Source organism: Odontesthes bonariensis, chromosome 18 (genome assembly GCF_027942865.1).
Source record: "Odontesthes bonariensis isolate fOdoBon6 chromosome 18, fOdoBon6.hap1, whole genome shotgun sequence".
In the NCBI taxonomy this organism is placed as follows: domain Eukaryota; kingdom Metazoa; phylum Chordata; class Actinopteri; order Atheriniformes; family Atherinopsidae; genus Odontesthes; species Odontesthes bonariensis.
In genome coordinates, this window is record NC_134523.1 from 5,954,267 (window position 1) to 5,978,460 (window position 24,194).

Sequence of the window (24,194 nt, forward strand, 5' to 3'; positions counted from 1 at the left end):
AATGTATATTGCCTTTCAGCCAGTTAATACCGGGAAATGAATTTTGGTTCATGTCATAAGCTTCTATCTTCATTAGCGCTTTAAAACCTTTCTGTGACACTAGAAACCTTATTTTTCTAAACTTGCCTGTCCTCAGATCATCTCTGACCTGGAGTCCTGGAACGAGGAGCTGACGGGTCAGATGAACGATTTTGACACAGAGGACCTTACGCTGGCCGAGCAGAGGCTGCAGCACCACGCCGACAAAGCCCTGACCATGAACAACCTGACCTTCGATGTCATCCACCAGGGACAGGAGCTGCTGCAGTATGTTAACGAAGTCCAGGCCTCTGGTGAGCCCACTCCTCTGTTCATCATCCAGCTGTGGGGCTAAAGCACACGGCTCATGTTCACTGCCACTGCTCACACTTCTGTGTTCTGTGTTCGGTACACAAGTTTTTCTGTGTAGGTGTCGCAGGTCAGAGTTTGTGATGAGAGGCACCTACTCACTATCCATAATAACTCACCTGTGAACTCGCATGCTAATAGGTGCTCTGTGAAACCACACAGGGAACGGTTACCTCTGCAGCGTGTGTTGAACACAGAGCAGTTATTAACGTGGAGATGAATATGCTTTTCAAAATGAGTCCAAAGGTGACAAATAGCACTCTGTGGAGTCTGTGTCTACCCAGAAGTAATACAACTTTGTGTCCTCTCTCCAGGAGTGGAGCTGCTGTGTGATCGGGATGTTGACATGGCAACACGGGTGCAGGACTTGCTGGAGTTCCTCCATGAAAAGCAGCGAGAGCTGGACTTAGCGGCTGAGCAGCACCGCAGGCGACTGGAGCAGTGCGTCCAGCTGAGACATCTGCAGGCTGAGGTCAAGCAGGTAGGACGCACAGCGCCATCTGCAGGCTGTACCTTCCACCTGCACGCGAAAGGTCAAAAAGAGATTAGAATAAAGTCTTGATTTCAGCGCCATCTGATGACAGCTTTCCTTTCTTTTTGAAGGTTTTGGGTTGGATTCGGAACGGTGAATCGATGCTGAACGCTGGTCTGATCACAGCCAGCTCCCTGCAGGAAGCTGAGCAACTCCAGAGAGAACACGAACAGTTTCAGCATGCCATTGAGGTGATGCAGTGTTTGATTCTAACTTCATCCGATTCGCTCTCCTGCTCAAAGTCTAAAGTTGGATTTTACTGTAATGGCTCACTAGTATGGTCATTGAATTTTTTTCCCCTCTCTGCCTCTTTCCCCGCTGCAGAAGACGCACCAGAGTGCTCTGCAGGTTCAGCAGAAGGCGGAGGCTCTGCTCCAGGCCAACCACTATGACATGGACCTGATCAGAGACTGTGCAGAGAGAGTGGCTTCCCACTGGCAGCAGCTCATGCTGAAGATGGAGGACCGACTCAAGTTAGTCAATGCTTCTGTGGCCTTCTACAAGACGTCTGAACAGGTAGAACATCCAATCCAGTTGTGTCCCAAATATTCCATTAAAAAAACACAAACTGTGCAACTTAGTGACTTGGTTTCTGCGTGCAGGTATGCAGTGTGCTTGAGAGCCTTGAGCAAGAGTATAAGAGAGAAGAGGACTGGTGCGGAGGAGCTGACAAACTGGGACCCAACTGTGAAACGGACCACGTCAGCCCCATGATCAGTAAGCACCTGGAGCAGAAGGAGGCTTTCCTCAAGGTATGTGAGAAAGGTCACATCACACACGAGGTCAGAGTCCAATCAGAGCAAAGCTGCAAGTCAGACATCTGATCTGAGGGTGTGTTAATGTTCCAATCAGGCATGCACTCTGGCCAGAAGAAACGCGGATGTTTTCCTCAAGTACATGCACAGAAACAGCGTCAACATGCCTGGGATGCTGAGCCATGTCAAGGCACCAGAACAGCAGGTTAAAAGTGAGTATCAGGAAATACGCCCAACGTTTTGTTGGTCAGTGGTGTTGAACTTAAAGTTGGGCCCCCCTTTGGAGGCAGGGTAGGGTGAATCACAAAGTGAACTGCTTTCTTGAAATCTTTTTAAAGTGGTCTTAAGCAGTAGTTCTCCAGGCTTTCTGGAGCTCAGACTTTGGCTGCTTTTTCAGTCGTTTTAAGTGCAGACCTTTTACATGACCATTTTCAGAGGAATGTGTTCTTTTTGTCTTAGCCACTCAACACTGACAAACAAGTTTAACCTAAAACTTGGCATATCTGAGCATGGGGTGCAGTGTATTCATAAAAAAATTGAAACTTTGGGAAGTCCTTCAAGAAGCCTGGAGAACTATTCCTGAATACTACTTAAAGAAATGACAGAAAGCTGGTCTGAGAGGGTTCAGGCTGTGCTGAAGAATTAAGGGTCTCGTACTAAAAATTGACTTTCAAGTTGATTTTGGAGCTTTATGTCTGAATTTTGAGTGTTTCTTTTGTGTGTAGACATCCTCAATGAGCTACTGCAGAGAGAGAACCGGGTTCTCCACTTCTGGACTATGAGAAAACGGCGGCTGGACCAGTGTCAGCAGTATGTGGTGTTTGAACGCAGCGCCAAACAGGTACATGAAACGCAACTAAACAGCTTCATTTAGGGCAAGAAAGATCCCACTTGTTTAAAAGACACACGCACGGAACTGAAATAATATATGACGACGTGTGTATTATTAAGGCTCTGGAGTGGATTCATGACACTGGGGAGTTTTACCTGTCTACACACATGTCCACCGGCTCGAGTATCCATCACACACAGGAACTTCTGAAGGAGCACGAGGACTTCCACATCACAGCCAAGGTTTGCCTTGCACACGCACACGCACGCACACACACACGCACACACACACGTTTCATGTGCGCATGCATGTGTAGGACTACGAGACTCAGTCTGTTCCTCTGCTGCAGCAAACCAAGGAGCGTGTGAAGCTGCTTATCCAGCTGGCTGATGGCTTCTGTGAGAAAGGTCACAGTCACGCTGGTGAGATCAAAAAATGGGTGACAGCTGTGGACAAACGCTACAGAGACTTCTCCCTGCGCATGGACAAATACCGCTCCAGCCTGGAGAAAGCCCTAGGCATCTCCTCAGACTCCAACAAGGCAGTAAGTGGTCTACAGACGAATCGTCTAATTCGCACCAACACCGTCTTGGACTGCCTCCTCTAACCCCCACTTTCTCTGTCAGAGTAAGGACCTCCAGTTGGACATCATTCCAGCTACTGCTCCAGGGTCAGAGGTCAAGCTCAGAGATGCTGCTGCACACGAGCTGAATGAGGAGAAACGCAAGTCGGCACGCAGGAAAGAGTATGTAACTCTTTCTGTCAAAAAGTATCAGCACTCTAAAGCACAAGTGAAAAATGGTTGTATTGGTTCCCAAAATGCACAACAGAGAAGCTTTTGTAAGATGGTTAACCACAAAGGGCTCCTTCATTGTCCTTGCCAACACTGAACTCTGTGAAGAAGACAGTTCAGTTTAATCGTACATAATGGATTAGCATGATTTAAAACTTCCCTCTTCTGCCATCATCCTCTCTGCTGTGCCAGCACAAGAACTGCAGACGCAACAGTCCAGCTCTAACAAATGGCTACATGTAGTGTGCAGGAAGAGGAGACTTTGTCATTTTATATGAGCACCACAAATCACGAGCATGATTTCAGTCACTCATGGCTGGTTTATGACCGAGTTTTATGGCCCGCAACGCTTTCATTATTCATTAGTGTAAATGGATGAAGCTGACAGGCTGAAAGGGAGCGATTGGCATGCAGGTTAATCATTGTGTGAAGAAGGAGAGCATGCCAACTGCAGCTTTGTGTGTCTGTTCATGCAGGTTCATCATGGCAGAGCTGATTCAGACAGAAAAAACCTACGTGCGAGACCTGCAGGAGTGCTTGGAAGTAAGCTCAACTCGACCCGCCGCTGTTCAGCACTGTCATGCTGCAGTTTGGCAGTGGCTCTCACACATCCTTTAGAACACAACGAGAATCGGATTTATGATTTGAGGTGTTTTTGCATAATTGAGCTCGTCTTCTTTTCTTCACGCAGACCTACCTTTGGGAGATGACCAGTGGAGTTGAGGAGATTCCTCCAGGAATCATCAACAAGGAGCGCATCATCTTTGGAAACATGCAGGACCTCCTCGAGTTCCACCAAAAGTACGAAAGGCACCATATGGTGTAACAGGCACAACTCAGAAATAAATAAAAATAATCATATGTAATTTGACAATGAATACTAATCAACCAAACTTTAAAATTATATGTTTAGATGCTACTTAATCTGCAGCACTTAGTGTTTAACAAAGCTTTTTTTCCCCCTTACATTTGAATCTTTCCTTCCTTGTTTTGTCAGCATCTTTCTCAAAGAACTGGAGAAATATGAGCAGCTACCAGAGGATGTTGGGCATTGCTTTGTCACGTGGGTATGTGTCATTTTTCCACGGGCATTTGTAGTGTGAAGTCAGACATCAGGAAAAAAAATATCTTGTACTTTTTCTGTGACCAATTAGATTTGTAGATTAAAATTCATCATGTTTCCAGAATTAGAGACTTTTCTTTTTACATATTAAGCTTTGCAGCAGTAGATTTGACATTTGTCACAATCACATGTTTCTCTCTCCTTTTAAGGCTGATAAGTTCCAGATGTATGTGAACTACTGTAAGAACAAACCTGACTCCACCCAGCTCATATTAGAGCATGCTGGGAACTATTTTGATGTGAGTAACTCCATCTGTTTTTACAGTGATACAGCTGCTTTTTGTCTGTTGCATCCAGTCACATCTGTGTGTGTGTGTGTGTGTGATGACAGGAAATCCAACAACGGCACCAGCTGGTCAACTCCATTTCTTCCTATCTAATCAAGCCAGTACAGAGAATCACCAAGTATCAGCTCCTGCTGAAGGTAACCCACCACTCCACAGCAGATCTCTGTGCTGCAGCAGCCGTCTCCACTGTTCCTGTTGTCATGGTTTCTGTGTGTGTGTGTTTAGGAGCTGCTGACGTGCTGTGAAGAAGGTAAAGGAGAGATCAAGGACGGCCTGGAAGTGATGCTCAGTGTTCCCAAGAAAGCCAATGATGCCATGCATCTCTCTATGCTGGAAGGTGGACATCACATTACTTGTTATTTAGCTGTCACACACATGTATCTAGATTTTTTAAATTTTTTAAAAGCTTACTTTTTGTCTAATGACAACTCGTTATATAAATACATAATCAGACAGTGTCATTCCTAATCTTAACTCCCACTGTATTATCCCCTTCTTCCTCCAGGATTTGATGAAAACATCGACTCGCAGGGCGAGCTCATTCTCCAAGATTCATTCCAGGTTTGGGATCCAAAGACTCTGATCCGTAAGGGTCGAGAGCGCCACCTCTTCCTCTTTGAAATGTCTCTCGTCTTCAGCAAGGAGGTCAAGGACTCAAATGGCAGAAGCAAATACATCTACAAGAGCAAACTCTTTGTAAGTAGACAGTGGTGAAATCCACACGTTGACATTTCCATTAAACGTTTTTTAATTTTATGTGCACTATTACCTGAAGAAATGTGTGACTGGTTAGATTGTTTGAGTGAACAGCTCATGTGGGCTTACAAGAAACTTTTAAATTGAATACTTCAGAGCGTTCTCTAGCAGGATCTTGCTACAACAAATAAAGGTTCTTCAGTTGGTCCAAAGGGCAGAAAAATGAAATTCATCCTTTACAACACAGAAGCACAAGTATTACTAATTAGGAATACCGTTATATCAACCTGACTCAGTTGTAATACACTAGTTTTTTCCTTCCCTGTAGGTTTCTGTACAGCGAAATGATCTAAGTAGCAGCTTCTTGGAATGAAATGTCCTCCTTCTATTGTTCCTTGAGGTTATTTCATCCTTTCTGTGGGCTGTACTACTATTCCACTGCAAGTTACTCTGATGAAGGAAATTATTGTATTCTTTCCTCCCAGACGTCAGAGTTGGGGGTGACGGAGCATGTCGAAGGAGATCCTTGTAAGTTTGCTCTATGGGTCGGACGCACCCCAACCTCGGACAACAAGATTGTGCTCAAGGTAAAAGAAACAAACAAAAAACTGATAAAGGCCAGTGGTCAACTAATGTATCTGAATCATCTATATGATCTGACCTGCTTGTCTCTTCTTCTCATTTTCAAACCTCTCCTATATTTCCTCTAACACTCTGTACTCTCTGGCATCTTGTTTGACTGCATGAGCTGCAAAGCTTTCTGTAGGCACTCTGTCTCTCGGATTTTTTTTTTTTCATCCCTCTCTCTGCCCTCTGCCCGTGTCTCTCTGCCAGCCTGTGTCCTCTGGTCTGATCCTGCTTTGTTCCATGTGTTAACAAACACGGGCACATCTGTGTATCTGGGGCTGTGTTTTCTGTGGATGTTTGTATCTCTAATTCTCTGTGTGGGCTGATATGCTTCCACCAACGCTGGTGACACTTTATCAGCTCCTGAACGCCCACGATCCACATCTTGGCTCTGTGCCACTTCATCAAAGTGATGAGTTTCCATCTTCATGTACCAGAGAGAAAACGCCCATTTCCAGACTTCTTCTGTGTGTTCTGCTGTTGAACTCGCAGATGGATTTAAGTTTGTCAGCCGTTGGAACAGCATGAAGCCAAAATCCTAACACGTTCGATACTGAGTGTTACAACTCTTTGATACATGTTGACTACTAAACTAACCAGTGAAAAGGAGTCATGCAATGTGTATATTGTAAATTGTCTCATTACTAACTCCACACATACACACACAGTTACCATTCATTACAATCTGATACGTATTTAATTGGCCATCGTTACACTGTCAAGACAAATTCTAAGTGTTGTTCGTTTTTGTCATTTCAAACCATTTTGTCAGCATTAAAAAAATGTCCCATATATCCTCTAAAGCCAAACCAGTGAAATTCTCTATTTTATATTTTGAATTCAAAGCTAAGTCAGGGATCCAAACATGGAGCGACGGTGAGTACAAACTATTCCACAACACAGCCCTAAACCATTTCACACAAGTCTGAAGCACTTCTTATCCTCACTCCCTTTAGATGGGTAAATGTAGCACGGGTGGGGACAACTTGAAACACTCTTTGTGACAATGCTGTTCCTGCCAAAGCACAAACTCACTGTCCCTGTTGTTTTGGTAGTCAATCTACATGTTTGCATATTAGTGTATACGAGTCACTGCTATGTAGTCCAGAACTGCAGAATTCAGATTTTCCTCCATTGAATCAACCACATTCTTCTGCTAAGAGAGGAATAAAACGCGAGCTAACCCAGAGATGGAGTAATCGGTGAGCTGCTTAAACAGTTCCAAGTTAGGTTTCACTTCCACTCTTGGCTGAGTTTGTTTTGGAACGGTCGTTATATAACTCTAAAAAGTCCAACGCAGCCTTACTGAACTTCAGCACAAGAGCATGGAGATCCGAACAATTTGCAGAGGGCCACATTTAATCATAAAGGCCAACTTGGCATGTTGCCATTTTATTTTTATTTTTTTTCAACCATACAAGTTTCATTAAAATGTGCCGTTACAGGGCAGCGTGTAAAGAATCCATTTCAAGATGGAAGCTGAGGCTCATAAAATCTGACCGATGGCCAAAATTTGACTCAAAACCAGACGTTGAATACTGCATTGGATCACCATCATCCCTTGAAGCAGCTTGCAGATATTTGTACAGCAGTAGAAAGTTAATAGTGGGTGTTGCTAAAGAAATGTGATAGGGCAGGTGGCTGTAGTACATCTGACAAACAACCGCTTCTGGAGAGAGACATTGATGTGAAAAATTAAGTTGTTAAGTGGGGAGAGGTCATTTCAGACTTGTGTGAAATAAGATTTTCAAAAGATGTTAGATTCTTCTTTCTTCTTTATTCTTTTTGGACAACTCCAAGTCTCGTCTCATTGAACGTTTTCCATTACTGCCCTTTCACAGGCTTCTAATATAGAGAACAAGCAAGACTGGATCAAGCACATCAGGGAGGTGATCCAGGAGCGCACTATTCACCTGAGAGGAGCACTGAAAGAGCCAATTCACATCCCCAAACCAACCACAGCCAGACATCACAAGGGACGCAGGTAAACATGTCAACTCCTGCTGCAAAGTCATTAAGGGAACAACTAAAACATGTTTCCACAAATATCTAGATCTCTAGAGTTTGTTTGTTTTATATCTTAATTGTCTCAGGATTATAAGAACAACTGACACTTTGAGTTTTTCTTGATCGTGTGTGCTTCTGTTAGTAATGTGGGAGAGGACTTGGACAGCCAGGGTGAAGGCAGCAGCCAACCGGACACCATCTCTCTGGCATCTCGCACCTCTCAAAACACACTGGACAGCGATAAGGTGAGAACACACACGCACACTTTCATGACTGGAAATGATGCCCTACCTGCAGGTTTCGAGCAGTTAAAATGAAAGAATGCGCTCAGCTTCTGTAAATTCAGGGGAATATTGAACATCAGTGTCCCGTGGAGGCCAGGTCTTTATGAGTTTCTTGTCCTCAGCTATCCGGAGGCTGTGAGCTGACTGTGGTGATACACGACTACATGGCCTGCAACAACAATGAGCTGACGGTGCGTCGCGGTCAGACAGTGGAGGTTCTGGAACGCTGTCATGACAAACCAGACTGGTGCCTGGTCCGCACCACAGACCGCTCTCCCGCCCAGGAGGGCCTGGTTCCTTGCTCCATTCTCTGCATCGCCCATTCCAGGTCGTCCATGGAGATGGAGGGCATCTTCAACCACAAAGGTATTAAATGTGGTGGGAACTGTGCCTCTAACGGAGTGTGGAGTATGTGTTCTGTATTTCTAAAGCATGGTTTTGTCTTTCAAAGACACTCTATCAGTGTGCAGCAATGACTCCATCATGCCAGGGTCATCTGCTACGCTCCAGCCGGGTCATGGAATCGGCTCCCACACCTCACCAGGACCCAAACGACCAGGTAGGGTCATCTGTGCCGTTGTGTTGGTTTGTATCTAAATCCTGTTAAATAGTTCTCCCAACCACCTCAATTCTAAAATTAGGACTTGGATCAGATTGGTGTACAAGTACATCCTTTGTTTCACAATGAGAAATCATATAGTGGTGAAACCCTGTTCTGTAGGCAAAATGTTGTATTCAGGACTAGGGATGTCCCGATCCAGGTTTTTGCACTTCCTATCCGATACCGATATTGTATTTGCACTTCCGATCCGATACCGATACCGACCGATACCGGCCTATCCAAGCATGTGTAAAGTTTAAAATTATTTAGCCTACTAACTTAGTTTTCAGACTCATGTTGAAAAGGGTTTTCCTGTTTATTCAGGGATAAACACAAAATTGACAAAATTATAAATAACAAACAGAAATGGCATCAGTTAACAGTAAAAAGTGCAAATAATACTGTCAACTGTATTAAAAAAGCAAATCACACAAACAACCTGAGTAGAAAATAGTCTATTAACTCAGCATCAGTACTCTGCTCTTGAACAAGTGTAAACCAAGGCTTTTAAAAAAATCAGTGCAAATAGTATTGTGAACTATTTAAAAACAAAAATGACTTCTACTCCCCAACTCCTCCACACTTTGCACTCCACCTCTTCATCTGTTTAGTCTTTTAGGGTAAAATAATCCCACACAGCTGACATTTTTACGTGTTGAAGGTGTGCTGGAAAATGCGGACCGGATATTAGGGAACAAACCAGAAAAAAGTGGAATGGATTATTTAAATCGGTGCGCTAAACACGGACCGGACTTGAAAAAAAACTGGATCGGGAGTCTGGATCGGCATTTTTCCATGCCGGCCGATACGCATTTTTTTGCAAATATCGGCGGCCGATCCAAATATCGGATCGGGACAAGCCTATTCAGGACGCTTTACTTTTAACACCATGTGGTATTAACCCATTGAGGCCGGGAAAGCGTTCTACCTTTAAAGCCGGGGGCGCTGTTGCGTTATTCTACCTTTAAAGCAATACTATGTAACATTTCTACCTTAAAATAACAGCTTGAAAAAATTTGTGCGGCTAGAATGAGTTTTAATATTACGATTGGCCTGTCTCCTATGCCCTTCGGGGGTCTGAGTTGGAAAAACTGCGCTATGTAACTTTGCTGGACACGCCCGGGAGCTGAGCGGAAGTACTTCGACTTGCTTTCTGGCACACCTACCGCAAAAACAAATAGACCCCTCTCACGCTCCCAGGTACATTTGATTACTCTTACCTTCTCGGTCGACATAGCTTGCACCTTCTGACTCCTCGCCGGTTCGTCAACAAACGTGAAAAGTGAAAGTGAAAGGGTGTTGTATTTACGACAGTGTAACCGTACATTACCTCCAAGCCTGTAGGGGGAGCTCCAGAGTGGGCTTTTTGAGAAGTTACATTGTATCGCTTTAAGGCCGGGAAAGCGTACACGTCTTTTTTCATATATAAGGTTGTTTTGCACCAATTATTGATCTCTGCGCCAATTAAATGCATTATAATAGACACGTGAGAGTGTCGTCATGTTCCTCGTGTCATTGTTTTGAAGTTAAGTTATATCGAACAAGCATGGAGGACTTTCAGTGGGAAGACATTTCAGACGGGAGCGATTGTGAGGAGTTTCTTGGCTTTGATGATGCTGCTGAACGTGCTGACCCAATTGATCGAGATTTATGGCTAGCACATATGTTTGAAGATGACGATAACGACGAGGAGAGATTTCAACCGCACACCAGGGGTGAAAGTGGATTTACCTGCAGATGCCACACCGTTGCAGGCATTTAATCAAATTTTTAGTGAGGAGCTTTGGGCGCATCTCGTTTCCGAGACGAATAGATACAGTGAGCAGGTACTTCTGACTCCAGCTCGAGCAAAGATGGCAAGGTGGTCCCACGTAACTGTGCCGGAGATGAAAACGTTTATTGGAATGTGTATGGGCTCCTTGTGCTGCCAGTACGAAGAGATTACTGGCGATAAAATAAATAGATAAATAAATAATTTAGACATAAAATTTAATTTAATTTTATTTTATTACTGTTTTCTAATTGAAAATAGCACTGTTCCTGCACTTTACTTTTTATTTGATTACTGTTTTTTTTATTGAAAATAGTGCTGTTCCTGCACTTTACTTTTTACTTTTTCTATTTTCGTGAAGGTGTATGTAAATAAACTCAATTTCCAAAGAAAGCCACAGGTGTAAACTCTCAAATACTTTTTGAATTTTGCTTCTATCTGCTACAGAGGCTGAGAAATCAATCGTTTAGTAGGCGTTGACACAATTGCTGAATTTCCAGAAAAACTTCAGGCTTTAGGGGGTCTCTCTGAAATCGGCCATAGGTTTTACAGGCATTCTTTTCCAGGCGTCTTAGGCCTAAATGGGTTAAAAGGATCCATTTCTATACTGTTTCAATCTGAGTTGGTTGTGACCATCTCATTTCTAAGGAAACACACTACGGAAGTGGCTTACCAGTCCAGTTCGTCGGCTAAGCAGCGGCAAGGCAGACGGCCACGTGAAGAAACTTGCCCACAAGCACAAGAAGAGCCGTGAGGTGAGGAAGAGCGGGGAGATGACGATGGGCTCCCAGAAAGACTCAGATGACAGTGCTGCAACTCCTCAGGATGAAACTCTGGAGGAGGTGGGTGGTTACAGGGATACTTTCTTCATCTAGAAGCTTTCTACAGCGATTGTGAAGTAATCTTTGCTTGCTCGTTGCAGAGGGTTCGTAACGAGGGCCTGTCGAGCGGTACGTTATCCAAGTCGAGTTCTTCAGGCATGCAAAGCTGCGGAGAAGAGGAGGGCGAGGAGGGTGCTGACTCAGTACCTCTGCCTCCACCTATGGCCATCCAGCAACACAGCCTGTTGCAGCCGGACTCACAGGACGACAAGGTGAGGAGAGTTGGGACATCACAGAGAGCGTCAGAGAAAAGGCAGGTTGTCCGGTAAAGCCGAACAGGAGGAGTGGGAGAAAGTATGTTACAGATCAAGACATGAACTGCATCCCAGTTTTGGGTTCTACAAAGAAAGTCACAGTTATCTGTAAAGTCATCGGTTATTAATACTTTTTGATGTATTATTTCCTATACAATGTGGTTATTTAATTGCGTATTAAATGCAGTGATTGTTAATACTCATTCCTCTAGTTTCCTACCTGTTTTTGATAGTATTATCAACTTTATCTTCAAATACAGGCAGTGTTTTGTGGCTACTATAGCTCCGTCATTAAGAAAAGTCAACAGACCGATACAAAATTGAACAGAAAGGTACATACAGGAAAATGTGCACAAAATAAAAAGTCAAGCTGTAAAGCTTCATGTGAAATCCATCAACAAAATCAAAACCATATTTGGTCTGTTACTAAAGTTGGTAAGAGGTTTTTTGTTTGTTTGTTTCCTTATGAGTTGAGTCTTTGATCAACTTGAAAATAAATCGACTCTTTCACCGTTTTCTTCCTTCTGACAGTTTTTGGTTTCTGGATTACTCTTTTGCTCATCTCAGTCTTGCTGTCTCTTTCTTTTTAAAGGGCGTTTACCGACGCAGTTTGAGTAGCTCTTTAGTTTCAGTTAAGCATAACATCTTAGCTTGGCATGTTGAATTATATTCTCCCGTCTCGTAAAGAAAGACTTTCACGCAGCAGCTAAAGCATAAACTCCTCTGACACTAATTTCTGTTTCTCTTTTGTTTTGTTTCCTGGTTGTTTTGTTTGCCATTCTGTAGCATTACCTTGATTTATGTCCTGTCTTTGCTTTGTCTCAGTTTCCATACCTCTCCATCTGAAAAAGCCCTTCTCTTTCCCGTCTGTTTCTTCCCCAGGTCTAATTTTTCAAATCTTTTTTCCCTTCCTCTTCAACTTTAAATGCTACATTCTAAAGCCTGTTTCTTTCTTTTTTTTTTTTTTTTAGACTTAAACAAAGAGAAGCTTACAGCTTTTTATAGACTTAGTTTTCTTCTTATAAAAAGCCATTCCTCCTAACTTTTGTATTTTAATTAACTCTTACATTCCTGAATTTCTTTAGTCAAGTTTTCCTCACCATCTCTCTTGTTTTGTTTTTCCTGTTTTAGTTGTTTTGACCTCTGCCCTGTTTCTTAAACACACTACTGAGATGGAGGGTCACCTGGCGTATGAGCAGGTTATTAACACAGTGTACTGTACATAAAGAGAGGACGCATGTAGCTCTTAACTCTAAATGGAGGTTTCTTTTCTGCAGTGTCAGTGCAGATCAGAAGGTTGCCTAACTTGGGCCAGCATCATAATACCGTGACCCTGCTTGGATTACTCACAAATGCAACATTTTTCTGCATGTTTTATAAGTCGTTGATTGGGATGATACTGATTGCTGAGTGAGGATTAAAAGAAACGAGTAGAGTGGAAAGAAGAAAAAAAGGTGTCTAGGTTCCCTGTCAGCTGAGCAGGCAGCTCCTCGGGATAATCTAAATATGACCCGCACCGAGAGAAGAGTCAAACCCCAACCCCCCCCCTTTTCCCCATCATCCCCTGACCTTTTACCACCCCCTCCGTTACCCACCCCTTCCCACTCGTCCTCATCTTCTTTTACCCTCTGTGCGTGAACCTCATTACCCATGCGAGTAATTGGCATCTAAATGCTGGCGAGGCCAGAAGGGCACGCAGCCTCACCCAGAAAACCTAATTGGGGAAAGTCTTGAAGCACAGCACAGCAAGGGTGAGAGTCTCTCCTGAACTATATTTACACACATACATGTACCGCTTTCATTCTCGCTGTTAGCAACCTTTATATCAGAGGCTGATCATCCCCATCCCAGAAAGCAACAGAATCTTTCAGTCAGATCACCTTTTTTCAACCTTCTTCCTATCACAATTTGAATGACTCTTCAGTTCCATTTTTTTCACTCAGCCTCATGTTTTTACCTTTCCATCAGTAGCTTTCTTTTCACTTTGTTCAACCTTTAGATGTAAACCCAGCAGTGCTGGTGTTTTCACCACTGGAAACATACCTTTGATGAACCTATTAAGGTTACAGCATTAAACATTTTTACTAAGTCATTGCTTGCACCGGTAACTAAAATAAAACATTCACATGAGAAAACTAATTATTAAATCAGAAAATTAAAAGCTGGTCTTGGAAATTGATCTCGATCAAAACTATGGCATGACTCTTAACCACAATATATTCTTTTTATTTGCGCTCTATTTTTGGAGTTGTATCAGTTCAAATCGGCTTGAGTGACACTATTTGAATCTATAGCAGAGCTATACCACATTTAGCAGAATAGATTAAGTTGAACTTGAATTGTGTACATCGTCATTTTCTCACACCTGTTTTTCCTTCCTACTCTGGTCTCTCCGTTTCTGCCCAGACGTCTTCTCGTCTGTCAGTCCGTCCATCTAGTTCAGAGACACCCAGTGCTGCCGAGTTGGTGAGCGCCATCGAGGAGTTGGTCAAAAGCAAGATGGTAGGACACAATTACTCATACCTAGATGTAGCCAAGGCTGCCTCGATAGCTATTTCGTAATGATAAATTTGAGTGAAAGTTTGAGCTTTATTTTAAAAGTTATCTGATAAAATCAGTTATCAGATAAAAGTTTATCTGAAAAGTTATGGTATATGTTCCTAAAACCATATTAGAAGGAGGAAATGTCAGCATCGCTGGTGAATAAATATAGTTTATACTAACGAGTCATTTCAGTCAAACAATTCTAATTTTGCCTTGATGCAGGCTCTGGAGGACAGACCCAGCTCTCTGTCAGTAGAACAGGGAGACAGCAGCTCTCCTTCCTTCAACCCCTCTGACAACTCTCTCCTGTCCTCCTCCTCCCCCACTGAAGAGATGGACGAACGCCGGACTAGTAGCCTGAAGAAAAGACAGTACGTACGCTATCAGCTGACACAAATTTTACACCCCAAAATCTGTTTTAGAAAGGACAAACACGGATTCTTATATTTACTTTGACTTGTACGTCATTGCAGACCATTTGAACCCCAGATGTTTTCTCCTTTCTCTTCAATTGTACTTTATTTTTTAGAAATTCATAAAAAACATTTTGATGAAGGCAATTTAGGGCTATTAATAAGGTTATTTAAAAATAAGTTTTGCAATTAGTTGATGTTAACAGATGAGTACATTTATAATTTGGTACAAAAGCAGTATCCACTGAAGGCTGAGTCTTAGAGTAGCAGAGGATCTCTATTTTGTCAACAAATATGTGAGAAATCTATTGAAATGTTTACTCAAAAGAAGGATTGGAAGGGATTTGCATATTTCCCCTTTACAGTGCATATTTAAACAGGGCATGGGCACAGGCCTAAAGTGGACACCAGAGCTCTTTGATCCTTCAGACAGCACTGCATCTAAGCGGTCATTCATCAATAGCTGCTGTGTAACCACAGTTAGACAGGATTACTGTGGGAGGCCTTTGTCAAGCACTACATTATGGAGTTTTATTCACAAATGTCAGTTAAAACTTCTCTGGTATGGATCAGAACACAAAATGTGTTTTGTTGTCAGGCCAATCGGTATTCCAGATCATCTCCAGGCTCTGTGGTGATGTGAGATTGTATCAGTGCCTTCATTTACACTTCCACAGCAGTAAAGTTCATCGACATTTTAGAGTCACTGCTTTTCCAGTGGACGTCCATTTTTCCAACAAGACTATGCAAAACCACATTCTGCGCCCAGTACAGAGGCACAGCTGAGAAATAAGAGGGTGCGGGGACTGGACTCTCTCCTGCTTACAGCCCAGATCTGTCCCTAATGAGGAATGTTGGACAATTTAAAAGGAAAAATGCAACAACGATGACTCCACACTCACTTAGTATCCCCGGTGCTGGTATATCTTGCGTGTTGTGAGAAGGAATGGCAACATTACAAAGTGGTGAAAGCTTTACTGTCCCAAGTCTGCAATAAAGTACAAGTCAAAGTGAATTAAAAAAAACTTTCAAAACTTTCAGATTTAGACTTGTACAAGAATGTTTAGTGAGTTAAAGATCTGATTTAAACTTAAACTTTCTGTGTGTCTCCCCTTTGATTAGTTACATTCTGCTGGAGTTGGTGGAGACGGAGCGAGATTACGTCAGAGATCTCAGCCTGGTGGTGGAGGTGAGTTCATGCTGCATCAGCGCTAACTGATAATTAGAGGAATATTTGCTTGTTTTCTGCCTCATAGCTGAACTTCTCTCCCATCATTAGGGCTACATGACCAGGATGAAGGAGGAGGGCGTCCCTGATGATATGAAGGGCAAAGACAAAATTGTGTTTGGCAATATCCATCAAATCTATGACTGGCACAAAGAGTATGTGGCACACTCATATGGGGAATACAGATGTTCCTTGTTTAGAATCGCCAGCAGCGTAACTTACTTCTCATTTGTTTCCGTCTCTCTCAGGTTCTTTCTCAGGGAGCTGGAGAAGTGTTTGGAAGACCCTGACAAACTGGGGCCACTCTTTCTCAAACAGGTTTGTCCACACTGAGTTTCATATTACTTCTTCTATGTATTCATTATTGAAAATTTGCTGAAACTATTATTTATTTAATTAGGAACGGAGGTTACACATGTATGTAGTGTACTGTCAAAACAAGCCCAAGTCGGAGCACATCGTCTCCGAGTACATTGACACCTACTTTGAGGTACGTGGCTGTTTTTTTTTTAATATATTTTTACTCTTTGAGTAACATTAGATATTTGCAGTTGTCATTACCTTTCAAGATACACTGTTGATTTTTGTAGGACCTAAAGCAGCAGCTCGGACACAGGCTTCAGATCACAGACCTGCTCATCAAGCCTGTCCAAAGGATCATGAAGTACCAGCTGCTGTTAAAGGTTAGTCTTGTACAGCAGAGGGCGCCAGAGCTCCAGCTATTCATTTCCCCCTGTCCTTTTATATGGACTTTAAGGGTATTTCTGCATAAGCTACAACAGTTTAAAAAAAAAAAGTAAATAGTTGAGTCTGATTTCTAATATGTATCGTTTTGCCTGCGTGTGATTCTAGGATTTCCTCAAACACTCTAAAAAGGCTGGGCTAGATTCTGTAGATTTAGAGGTAAGATAAGAAACATGACGCTTCTCTTAAATCCGTAAAAAGATCATCAGCATCTAACCTTTTCCTGTCTGGCTCTTACAGAAAGCAGTGGAGGTCATGTGCATCGTGCCAAAGAGATGTAATGACATGATTAATGTCGGCCGGCTTCAGGGATTTGATGTAGGCTTTGTTACGTTTCTTAATTATTCGATTAATAAAAAATAAAAAATAAAAAAAACGGCTTGTATTGATGTCTTTCCCTCACCTGCACCTCTCATCTCCATATCCAGGGGAAGATTGTAGCTCAGGGCCGCCTTCTGCTTCAAGACACATTTATGGTGTCTGGCCCAGACAGCGGTCTGCACAGCCCAATGAAGGAGAGGAGAGTGTTCCTGTTTGAGCAGCTCCTCATCTTCAGTGAGCCCCTGGATAAGAAGAAAGGTTTCTCTCTGCCAGGCTTCCTCTACAAGAACAGCATCAAGGTGATAATGAAGAGCAAGTGTGCAGTTAACATATCAACTTAAAGGGATAATCCGGAGTAAAATGCACTTTAGATCAATTTACGGGATGTTGGGAGTACATACGTTGAGTTGACATCAAAATCATGTCATTCGGATGTGTTTTGAGAATTTCGATTTGACCGTTTTTAGCCAAAAGTCGTTAGCCTGGAAGTGATGAGGGCATCGAGTATCGCCGCTACAAAATGCTATTTTTATACCTCTTCTACAGCTCCAAACAACATAACACTTACGTGGTAGTGAGTAGAGGGTCCCTAAAGCCAAACCGAAGTGTCCCGAGGTCTTCATGTGGTCGGATATAGAGTCCAGAATGAATTTAATCAAGCCTGTACTTTTCCGGAAATGTTGCTGCTGCAGCTGCCGCTACAGACTGTGGTGAAGTTGGTTTGAAAAAAAAGACACCTTATTTCCTTATTGTGAATATCTGTTGAATATCCAATATCAAACCAACTTCACCACAGTCTGTAGCGGCAGCTGCAGCAGACACATTTCCGGAAAGGTACTGGCTTGATTAAATTAATTCTGGACTCTATATCCGACCACATGAAGACCTCGGGACACTTCGGTTTGGCTTTAGGGACCCTTTACTCACTACCACGTAAGTGTTATGTTGTTTGGAGCTGTAGAAGAGGTATAAAAATAGCGTTTTGTAGCGGTGACATGATATGCCCTCATCACTTCCAGGCTAACGACTTTTAGCTAAAAACGGTCAAATCGAAATTCTCAAAACACATCCGAATGACATGATTTTGATGTCAACTCAACGTATGTACTCCCAACATCCCGTAAATTGATCTAAAGTGCATTTTACTCCGGATTATCCATTTAAGTACACTTTAAAGTGTTTTGATTATTATTATTTATTTATTTTTTTTTTTAATTGAGTCACTCATTGCCACCTAAAACTAAACATTTGTGGTTCCCGGTTTTCCTTTAACCTTTTTGCACACTAGATAAGCTGTTTGGGTCTGGAAGAGAATGTGGAAGGCGATCCCTGTAAATTCATTCTCACTTCTCGGTCGACCAGCGGCACTGCGGAGTCCTTCGTGCTTCACTCCTCCCACCCAGGGGTGCGTGAGGTTTGGACCCTTCAGATCAGCCAGATACTTGAGAGTCAACGCAACTTCCTCAATGGTAGGATATCAAATACATACAAGAAACAGACAGTTTTGTAGAGCAGGCGTTTTTGTACATGGCCACCCTTTGTTTAATACCTTATCACAGCTCTGACCTCACCAATAGAGTATCAGAGGAACCATGTAGGGGCGAACAGTGGTCCATGTGTACCCAGCATGGGAGCTCCAGGTGGAAGCAGTAGTTCGAGCGTATCCACTGGAGTCAGCGGTGGAAACTCCCAGAGTAGCTCCATCGCCTCAGGACCTCAGAGTGGCTCTCGTCGACCTTCCAGGATCCCACAACCCTCCCGTTTGCCCCAGCCCCAACGTCATCTCCAAGGGGGTGATGCAGATAGCCCTAACAAGATGTCAGGTACAGAAAATTAATCTCTATTAAATTAGCTTTGAATAGCACAATGAAAGATGTGACTGAGGTGTGAGTTTTGCTCGGTTATGATCCAGGTTTGTCCCCTCGTCCTGTTCCTGCTCCCCTGATTCCTCCCGGGGGTAGTCCACAGGGCAAGCATCCCATCCAGACCCCAGAGGACCAAGCACAGACCCCCACTTCTGCCGGCACTGTAAACTCTATCCCCCGTGCCACAGTTGGGCCTATGCCCTCCACACCAGCTTCCAAACCACGGCCTGGAGCCATGTCCCCTTTGGCCACACCCCTTGCCACTGGCAAGGATGCCCTTCCTCCCCCCCCTCCAAGCCCCGGCCAAAAGTCCGGATCTGGATTCTGGAGCTCCATCCCGGGCTCTCCAGCCAGCCGGCCTGGCTCATTTACCTTTCCCGCGGAGGTAGGAGAGACTCCAGTCCGTCAGAGCTCAAACCAGATCCAAACTGGTTCTGGGAGCCAAACCCACAGACACTCCACGCACAGCAAGGAAGCCGATCGCATGAGTACGTGCTCATCGGCCAGTGAGCAGTCCATCCAGTCCACCCAGAGTAACGGGGTAAGACTACTACCTGCTGCCTAATGCAGATTCAACTAACACGAAGGCAGCGGGAGGCCTGGTCTGTTCTGTCTGCCTATTGTCCTGCTGCAGCCGGCGCTACTAATCTGTTCCCTACTACGCATCTCTGAAAACCTTCACTGCTCTCCAAAGTCATCCTTTCTAGCTTTAGACCATTTCTGACGACAAAATCTTGCAAAGGTTTCAACTGTCAATGTTTTCAGAATCAGCCTTCCCAGGGGATCTTTTTCACCTCTTCACTGAATAATCTTTTAAGGCTTCTTCTAGATTTCTTGATTCTAACAAAGCTTATACTAACACCCAAACTTCTCTTGGCTGTCTTTCACCACGTTCCGGTCTTCATGGTGTGGAACTGAAATGTACTTTTTCAGCAATTAACCTTCAGTTACAAATGTCCTTATAGAGCCTTCATTCAATTTCACCCTCCTCCTCTCGTCTTTGCCTGGAGCTGCAAAGACGACTAAAAGGAAAACCTTCATCTTATTTCAGCCTTTCTTCATCCAGTTGCCTCTTTTCAAAAAGAAAATGGCAAAATCCCTGCTTTTGTCTTCCTTCCACTTGAATCTAACCTTTTAACAAATCTTATTTCCAGTGGATAAGTCAGTTATTTCTCGTGTTTAGCCTATATGTTTTTCTACTTCTTTATTCTTCCAGTCTCTTTTTCTCACCAGCCATATTACACTTGTAAATTTCTTTCCACTTTCAATATTAGAAAGAAAATGATTTAATTTACTGATTGCACTTGCTTTCCTTATGCCATCATTTTCTCCCCTTTGGCATAGAGTGAAAGTAGCAGCAGCAGTAGCGTATCCACCATGTTGGTGACACAGGACTACATGGCTGTGAAGGAGGATGAGATCAGCGTCATTCAGGGAGAGGTGGTCCAGATCTTGGCCAGCAACCAACAAAACATGTTCCTGGTGTTCAGGGCATCAACTGAGCAGGGCCCCGCTGCCGAGGGCTGGATCCCCGGATTTGTGCTTGGACACACCTCAGCCATCGTCTCCGACTGCTCCGAGGGACCCATCAAGTAAGACCTCTGGAAAAGTGTTAAGAATTGGGTGTAAAAATTGTCTTTTTACAGTGCATGGCATTGATCTTCCTTTTGTGAGCAGTCACATATAAAATTCAACAAATAATTCTTGAGTATAAAATCTTTAACTTGCACTTACAGGAGTACAGCCCAAGTCAAATTTGAGCTGTTACACTGTATAGAGACTTGGGGCCAGATGCATAAAAAAATGCACATGCATAAGAACGGGGTATATGCTTTTTACTCCACACAATCTGTCCTTTGTAAAGGAATAACGTATAGCAGAAGTGTTCACTTTACACATTCTTCATGCCATACATTAATTTAATTAACAATTTAACCCTAATATCAGCTGGAAATGAAAAAAAAAAAAAAAAGAGGCCTCTATTTACCATTAAAAAACAAAGCATTTTCACTAAACTTCCTCTGTATGATGGTGACAAATTAGGGTAGAGTTCACAGGTTTGGCACATGAGTTTAGTCTCATGATAAGTGTGATTCTAAAAAAGAAAAAAAAAAGAGAGAACCAGCTGTACTTAAGGTTTTATAAATCTGGTGAAAAGAATACATTTAGCCCCTGGACTGTTTTGATTTAAAACAATGTTTTCTGTGTGGACACACCAAGTTGTGAAGGCTAAACCCATATAATTTATTTCCAATTCATCTCTGCAGTTTAGCTCATCATCAGCTTGTTTATCAGATACTGACCTACCTTCTTTGTGTCAGTAGGAAGTCTTCCTCCTGGCATACATCCCTGCGCATACGGAAGAAGTCTGAGAAAAAAGAGAAGGAGACAAAGCTGGAAAACGGGTACAGGAAGTCCAGAGATGGATTGGCCAATAAAGTTTCTGTAAAGGTTAGTTTCAGATGACTAACAATCTACAGCAGAGGTCTTCAACAGGGGGTCCGCGGAGGTACTGCAGGGGGGGTCGCTTTTTCTCACAAATTGTGTGCAAACGTGTGCCATCCACAGATGGTTTGAGGATTCATTGTCCCATCTACATGCATGTTTAAAGTTAAAATCTGTGGATTATTTGAATAGCTCAGTGTTGTATGCAAGATGTTTGTTTATAAATGGCAGTGGCACGGCCACCCTGTACCTTGCACGTGTTTAAAATAAAAACATGAATATATTAACCTGTGTATTATTTGAATAGCTTAGTATTGAATGTACAATAACAGAGTAGCTATGTTTATACACGGCACTAGGCCCCGTTAAATATAAAACACAATTGTATGCCATATAAATAGTAGGGGGGTCCCTGCTCCAACTCTCCATCAGTTTGGGGGTCCCTAGCCTGAAAAACGTTGAAGACCCCTGCTCTACAGTGATGTTTGTAATGCATCGCTCTTTTTCCATCTGACTTTTTACTCTCTGTCCCACAGCTTCTAAATCCAAACTACATCTATGATGGTAAGTTCAAACTTAGTGTCTTCAATTGCCAATTAACAGCTTGGCCATCACAACCCCATATCGTGAGTTTATGACCACTGGATTATAAAACATTTCTCCTGTCAGCTCCCCCAGAGTTTCTTGTACCTTTGAGTGACGTGACTTGTGACAACGGAGAAAGCGTCACCCTCAGGTGTAAGGTTTGTGGTCGACCCCGCGCAACCGTCACCTGGAAGGGACCCAACCAGAGCAACCTCTTAAACAACGGACACTTTAGCATCACCTACAGGTAAGAAAACAAATGTGATATGCAGTTTATTGCATATGACTGCGGAATTCTCCACAGTGATGTATTTAAATAAAGGATGAAAAAACAAGTGTCACCTTTTAGTCAAACAAGCAAAAAGCTTAAAGTTATTTTTAGTAGAAAAAAACATTAGTGAACAAGTTGTATGTTGGAAGTAGATGTAAATCTGCATTTGTGCATTTCAGTGATACGGGTGAAGCCACACTGCGGATAATCGGTGCAGCCTCTGAGGATGATGGCGTATACACTTGTGTTGCAACCAACGAACTGGGTAGTGTAACGTCATCAGCAAGCCTCAGAGTTTTGGGTAAGGATACAAATAGTTGGCAATATAAACCAGCAGTTGTTTAATAAACCTGGTGCTGAGCGTGGATTTGTGTTACTTGTTTTAGCCGTGTCTGCTGATGGGATCAGAGTGAGCTGGAAGGACAACTTTGAGTCTCACTATGCTGAAGTGGTTGAACTGGGAAGGTAACAGCCACAGACATATCCCAATGGACAGACTGTACACTGATCAGCCATAATGTTCAAACCAGCTGCCTAATGGCGCTTTTCCACCAGCTCGCTTCGGCTCGGCGCGCTATTGCGTGTTTCCACTAGCACGCCGTACCCGCAACCGGGATGATTTTCCGTACCACCTCAGCCCTGGTTCCAAGCGGGCCGAAGCGTTACTAAAACGTGACGTCAGCTGACTGCCTTCCACTGATTGGGCGATGAGTGTCGTCACTGGGAGCGTCATAACGCGGATAATAAAAGCTAGCGTTAGCAACCGTTAGCTTACCTCCAAACGTCGTCTTTTTGAAGCTCGTAACAAAACTCTCCGGTACTTTTCAATACTTTTTTGTCTGGCGGCCAGGAGTCTTCTCTGGCTCTCTTCTCTTGCCTTCTGTGCGACAAAAAGCCGCAGGGTGAGCAGCAACACGCGCAGCCGTGTTACGACCACCCCGCCCACGTCGAGGAGGCACGGAGTATACTCGTTTGTAATGGAAACACAACCAAACCCAGCCGTGTAGAGGTAGTGGAAAAGCGCCATAACATTGTGTAGATGCCACCAAAACAGCCCTGATCCATTTTGGCCACAGATGTTTCGATTGTAGGGTGCATCCTCCCAGCATGGGGCGTGTTCCCGTGCTTGATCCGGTCAGCCATGTCATTAGTTTGGAGGTCTCCTCAACGCTTTGCTCTTTGTGGGTTAATGTTGTGACTGATCAGTGGTGGTTTTGCCTGTTACATACCTTAACATGTTGGTGCATCCAACATATAATAGTCGACAGATTTTGGATCATCAGATCATTAAAGTGATATTCATCCAACTTCCTCCTCATCAGGGGTCGTTTCTCTGTTGTCAAGCGCTGTGACCACCAGGGCACCAAACGTACAGTAGCTGTTAAACAGGTAAACAAAAAGCTAATGAGAAGAGACAGAGTGACTGAAGAACTCAATCTGCTCCAGAGACTCCAACACCCCCACATAGTGAGCCTAATAGACACGTATGAAACCCCCAGCAGCTACGTCCTAGTCCTGGAGATGTGAGTATACCACAACAACATTTTCTTTTGGAATTAAACAAGTCTCCATTTTATTACCTCGATAAGCCTTGACAAACACTCCAGATCTCCTGATTGCAGTTTTTGCCTGTGTTTCAGGGCTGACCAGGGTCGTCTGCTTGACTACATCGTGAGCTGGGGGAATCTGACTGAAGATAAAGTGGCCTGCTACCTGAGGAATGTTTTAGAAGCTTTACAATACTTGCACAACTGCAGAATAGTACATCTGGATGTAAAAGTAAGTAGCTGCACCTGACTTTCTACACTTATAGCAGCTAAAGCGGATACTATGTACAGTCATGTGAAAAAGAAGGTACACCCTTTTTAAATTCTAATGAGGAATGGGTGTCATTGCCACTGTTTCCCGAACAGACTGTAGACTCTTTTTCTTGGTTTCACCATGTCTT

The 24,194-nt window shown here is 43.3% G+C and overlaps 2 protein-coding genes across 6 annotated transcripts in view; both read left to right on the top strand.

Moving 5' to 3' along the window:
- LOC142367635 (triple functional domain protein) overlaps positions 1-24,194 on the top strand; it is a 70,659-nt gene that overhangs the window by 45,231 nt on the left and 1,234 nt on the right. For 2 of the 4 annotated variants that reach the window (XM_075449657.1, XM_075449659.1), the window contains exons 17-62: positions 137-332; positions 702-868; positions 991-1,110; positions 1,244-1,435; positions 1,522-1,671; positions 1,772-1,886; positions 2,400-2,515; positions 2,626-2,748; positions 2,856-3,050; positions 3,133-3,251; positions 3,776-3,842; positions 3,991-4,100; positions 4,297-4,366; positions 4,572-4,661; positions 4,754-4,846; positions 4,935-5,046; positions 5,215-5,405; positions 5,891-5,992; positions 6,879-6,908; positions 7,874-8,016; positions 8,182-8,284; positions 8,446-8,689; positions 8,775-8,882; positions 11,344-11,537; positions 11,618-11,788; positions 14,237-14,332; positions 14,597-14,745; positions 15,910-15,976; positions 16,067-16,170; positions 16,264-16,333; positions 16,416-16,505; positions 16,606-16,698; positions 16,868-16,918; positions 17,000-17,077; positions 17,188-17,379; positions 18,369-18,549; positions 18,640-18,903; positions 18,993-19,486; positions 20,290-20,537; positions 21,267-21,396; positions 21,927-21,954; positions 22,060-22,222; positions 22,426-22,547; positions 22,633-22,711; positions 23,569-23,769; positions 23,887-24,025. In XM_075449657.1, the coding sequence (XP_075305772.1) occupies positions 137-332; positions 702-868; positions 991-1,110; positions 1,244-1,435; positions 1,522-1,671; positions 1,772-1,886; positions 2,400-2,515; positions 2,626-2,748; positions 2,856-3,050; positions 3,133-3,251; positions 3,776-3,842; positions 3,991-4,100; positions 4,297-4,366; positions 4,572-4,661; positions 4,754-4,846; positions 4,935-5,046; positions 5,215-5,405; positions 5,891-5,992; positions 6,879-6,908; positions 7,874-8,016; positions 8,182-8,284; positions 8,446-8,689; positions 8,775-8,882; positions 11,344-11,537; positions 11,618-11,788; positions 14,237-14,332; positions 14,597-14,745; positions 15,910-15,976; positions 16,067-16,170; positions 16,264-16,333; positions 16,416-16,505; positions 16,606-16,698; positions 16,868-16,918; positions 17,000-17,077; positions 17,188-17,379; positions 18,369-18,549; positions 18,640-18,903; positions 18,993-19,486; positions 20,290-20,537; positions 21,267-21,396; positions 21,927-21,954; positions 22,060-22,222; positions 22,426-22,547; positions 22,633-22,711; positions 23,569-23,769; positions 23,887-24,025 (6,360 nt within the window). The remainder of the gene's footprint in view (positions 1-136; positions 333-701; positions 869-990; positions 1,111-1,243; positions 1,436-1,521; positions 1,672-1,771; positions 1,887-2,399; positions 2,516-2,625; positions 2,749-2,855; positions 3,051-3,132; positions 3,252-3,775; positions 3,843-3,990; positions 4,101-4,296; positions 4,367-4,571; positions 4,662-4,753; positions 4,847-4,934; positions 5,047-5,214; positions 5,406-5,890; positions 5,993-6,878; positions 6,909-7,873; positions 8,017-8,181; positions 8,285-8,445; positions 8,690-8,774; positions 8,883-11,343; positions 11,538-11,617; positions 11,789-14,236; positions 14,333-14,596; positions 14,746-15,909; positions 15,977-16,066; positions 16,171-16,263; positions 16,334-16,415; positions 16,506-16,605; positions 16,699-16,867; positions 16,919-16,999; positions 17,078-17,187; positions 17,380-18,368; positions 18,550-18,639; positions 18,904-18,992; positions 19,487-20,289; positions 20,538-21,266; positions 21,397-21,926; positions 21,955-22,059; positions 22,223-22,425; positions 22,548-22,632; positions 22,712-23,568; positions 23,770-23,886; positions 24,026-24,194) is intronic. The other 2 variants (XM_075449658.1, XM_075449660.1) reach the window with 2 other exon arrangements.
- rpl14 (ribosomal protein L14) overlaps positions 3,470-24,194 on the top strand; it is a 128,456-nt gene continuing 107,731 nt past the window's right edge. Inside the window, exon 1 of one of the 2 annotated variants that reach the window (XM_075449669.1) lies at positions 3,470-3,474. In XM_075449669.1, the coding sequence (XP_075305784.1) occupies positions 3,473-3,474 (2 nt within the window). In that variant the 5' untranslated portion in view covers positions 3,470-3,472. Of the gene's footprint in view, positions 3,475-20,265; positions 20,271-24,194 lie in introns of those variants that run through there. The other variant, XM_075449670.1, reaches the window with a different exon arrangement.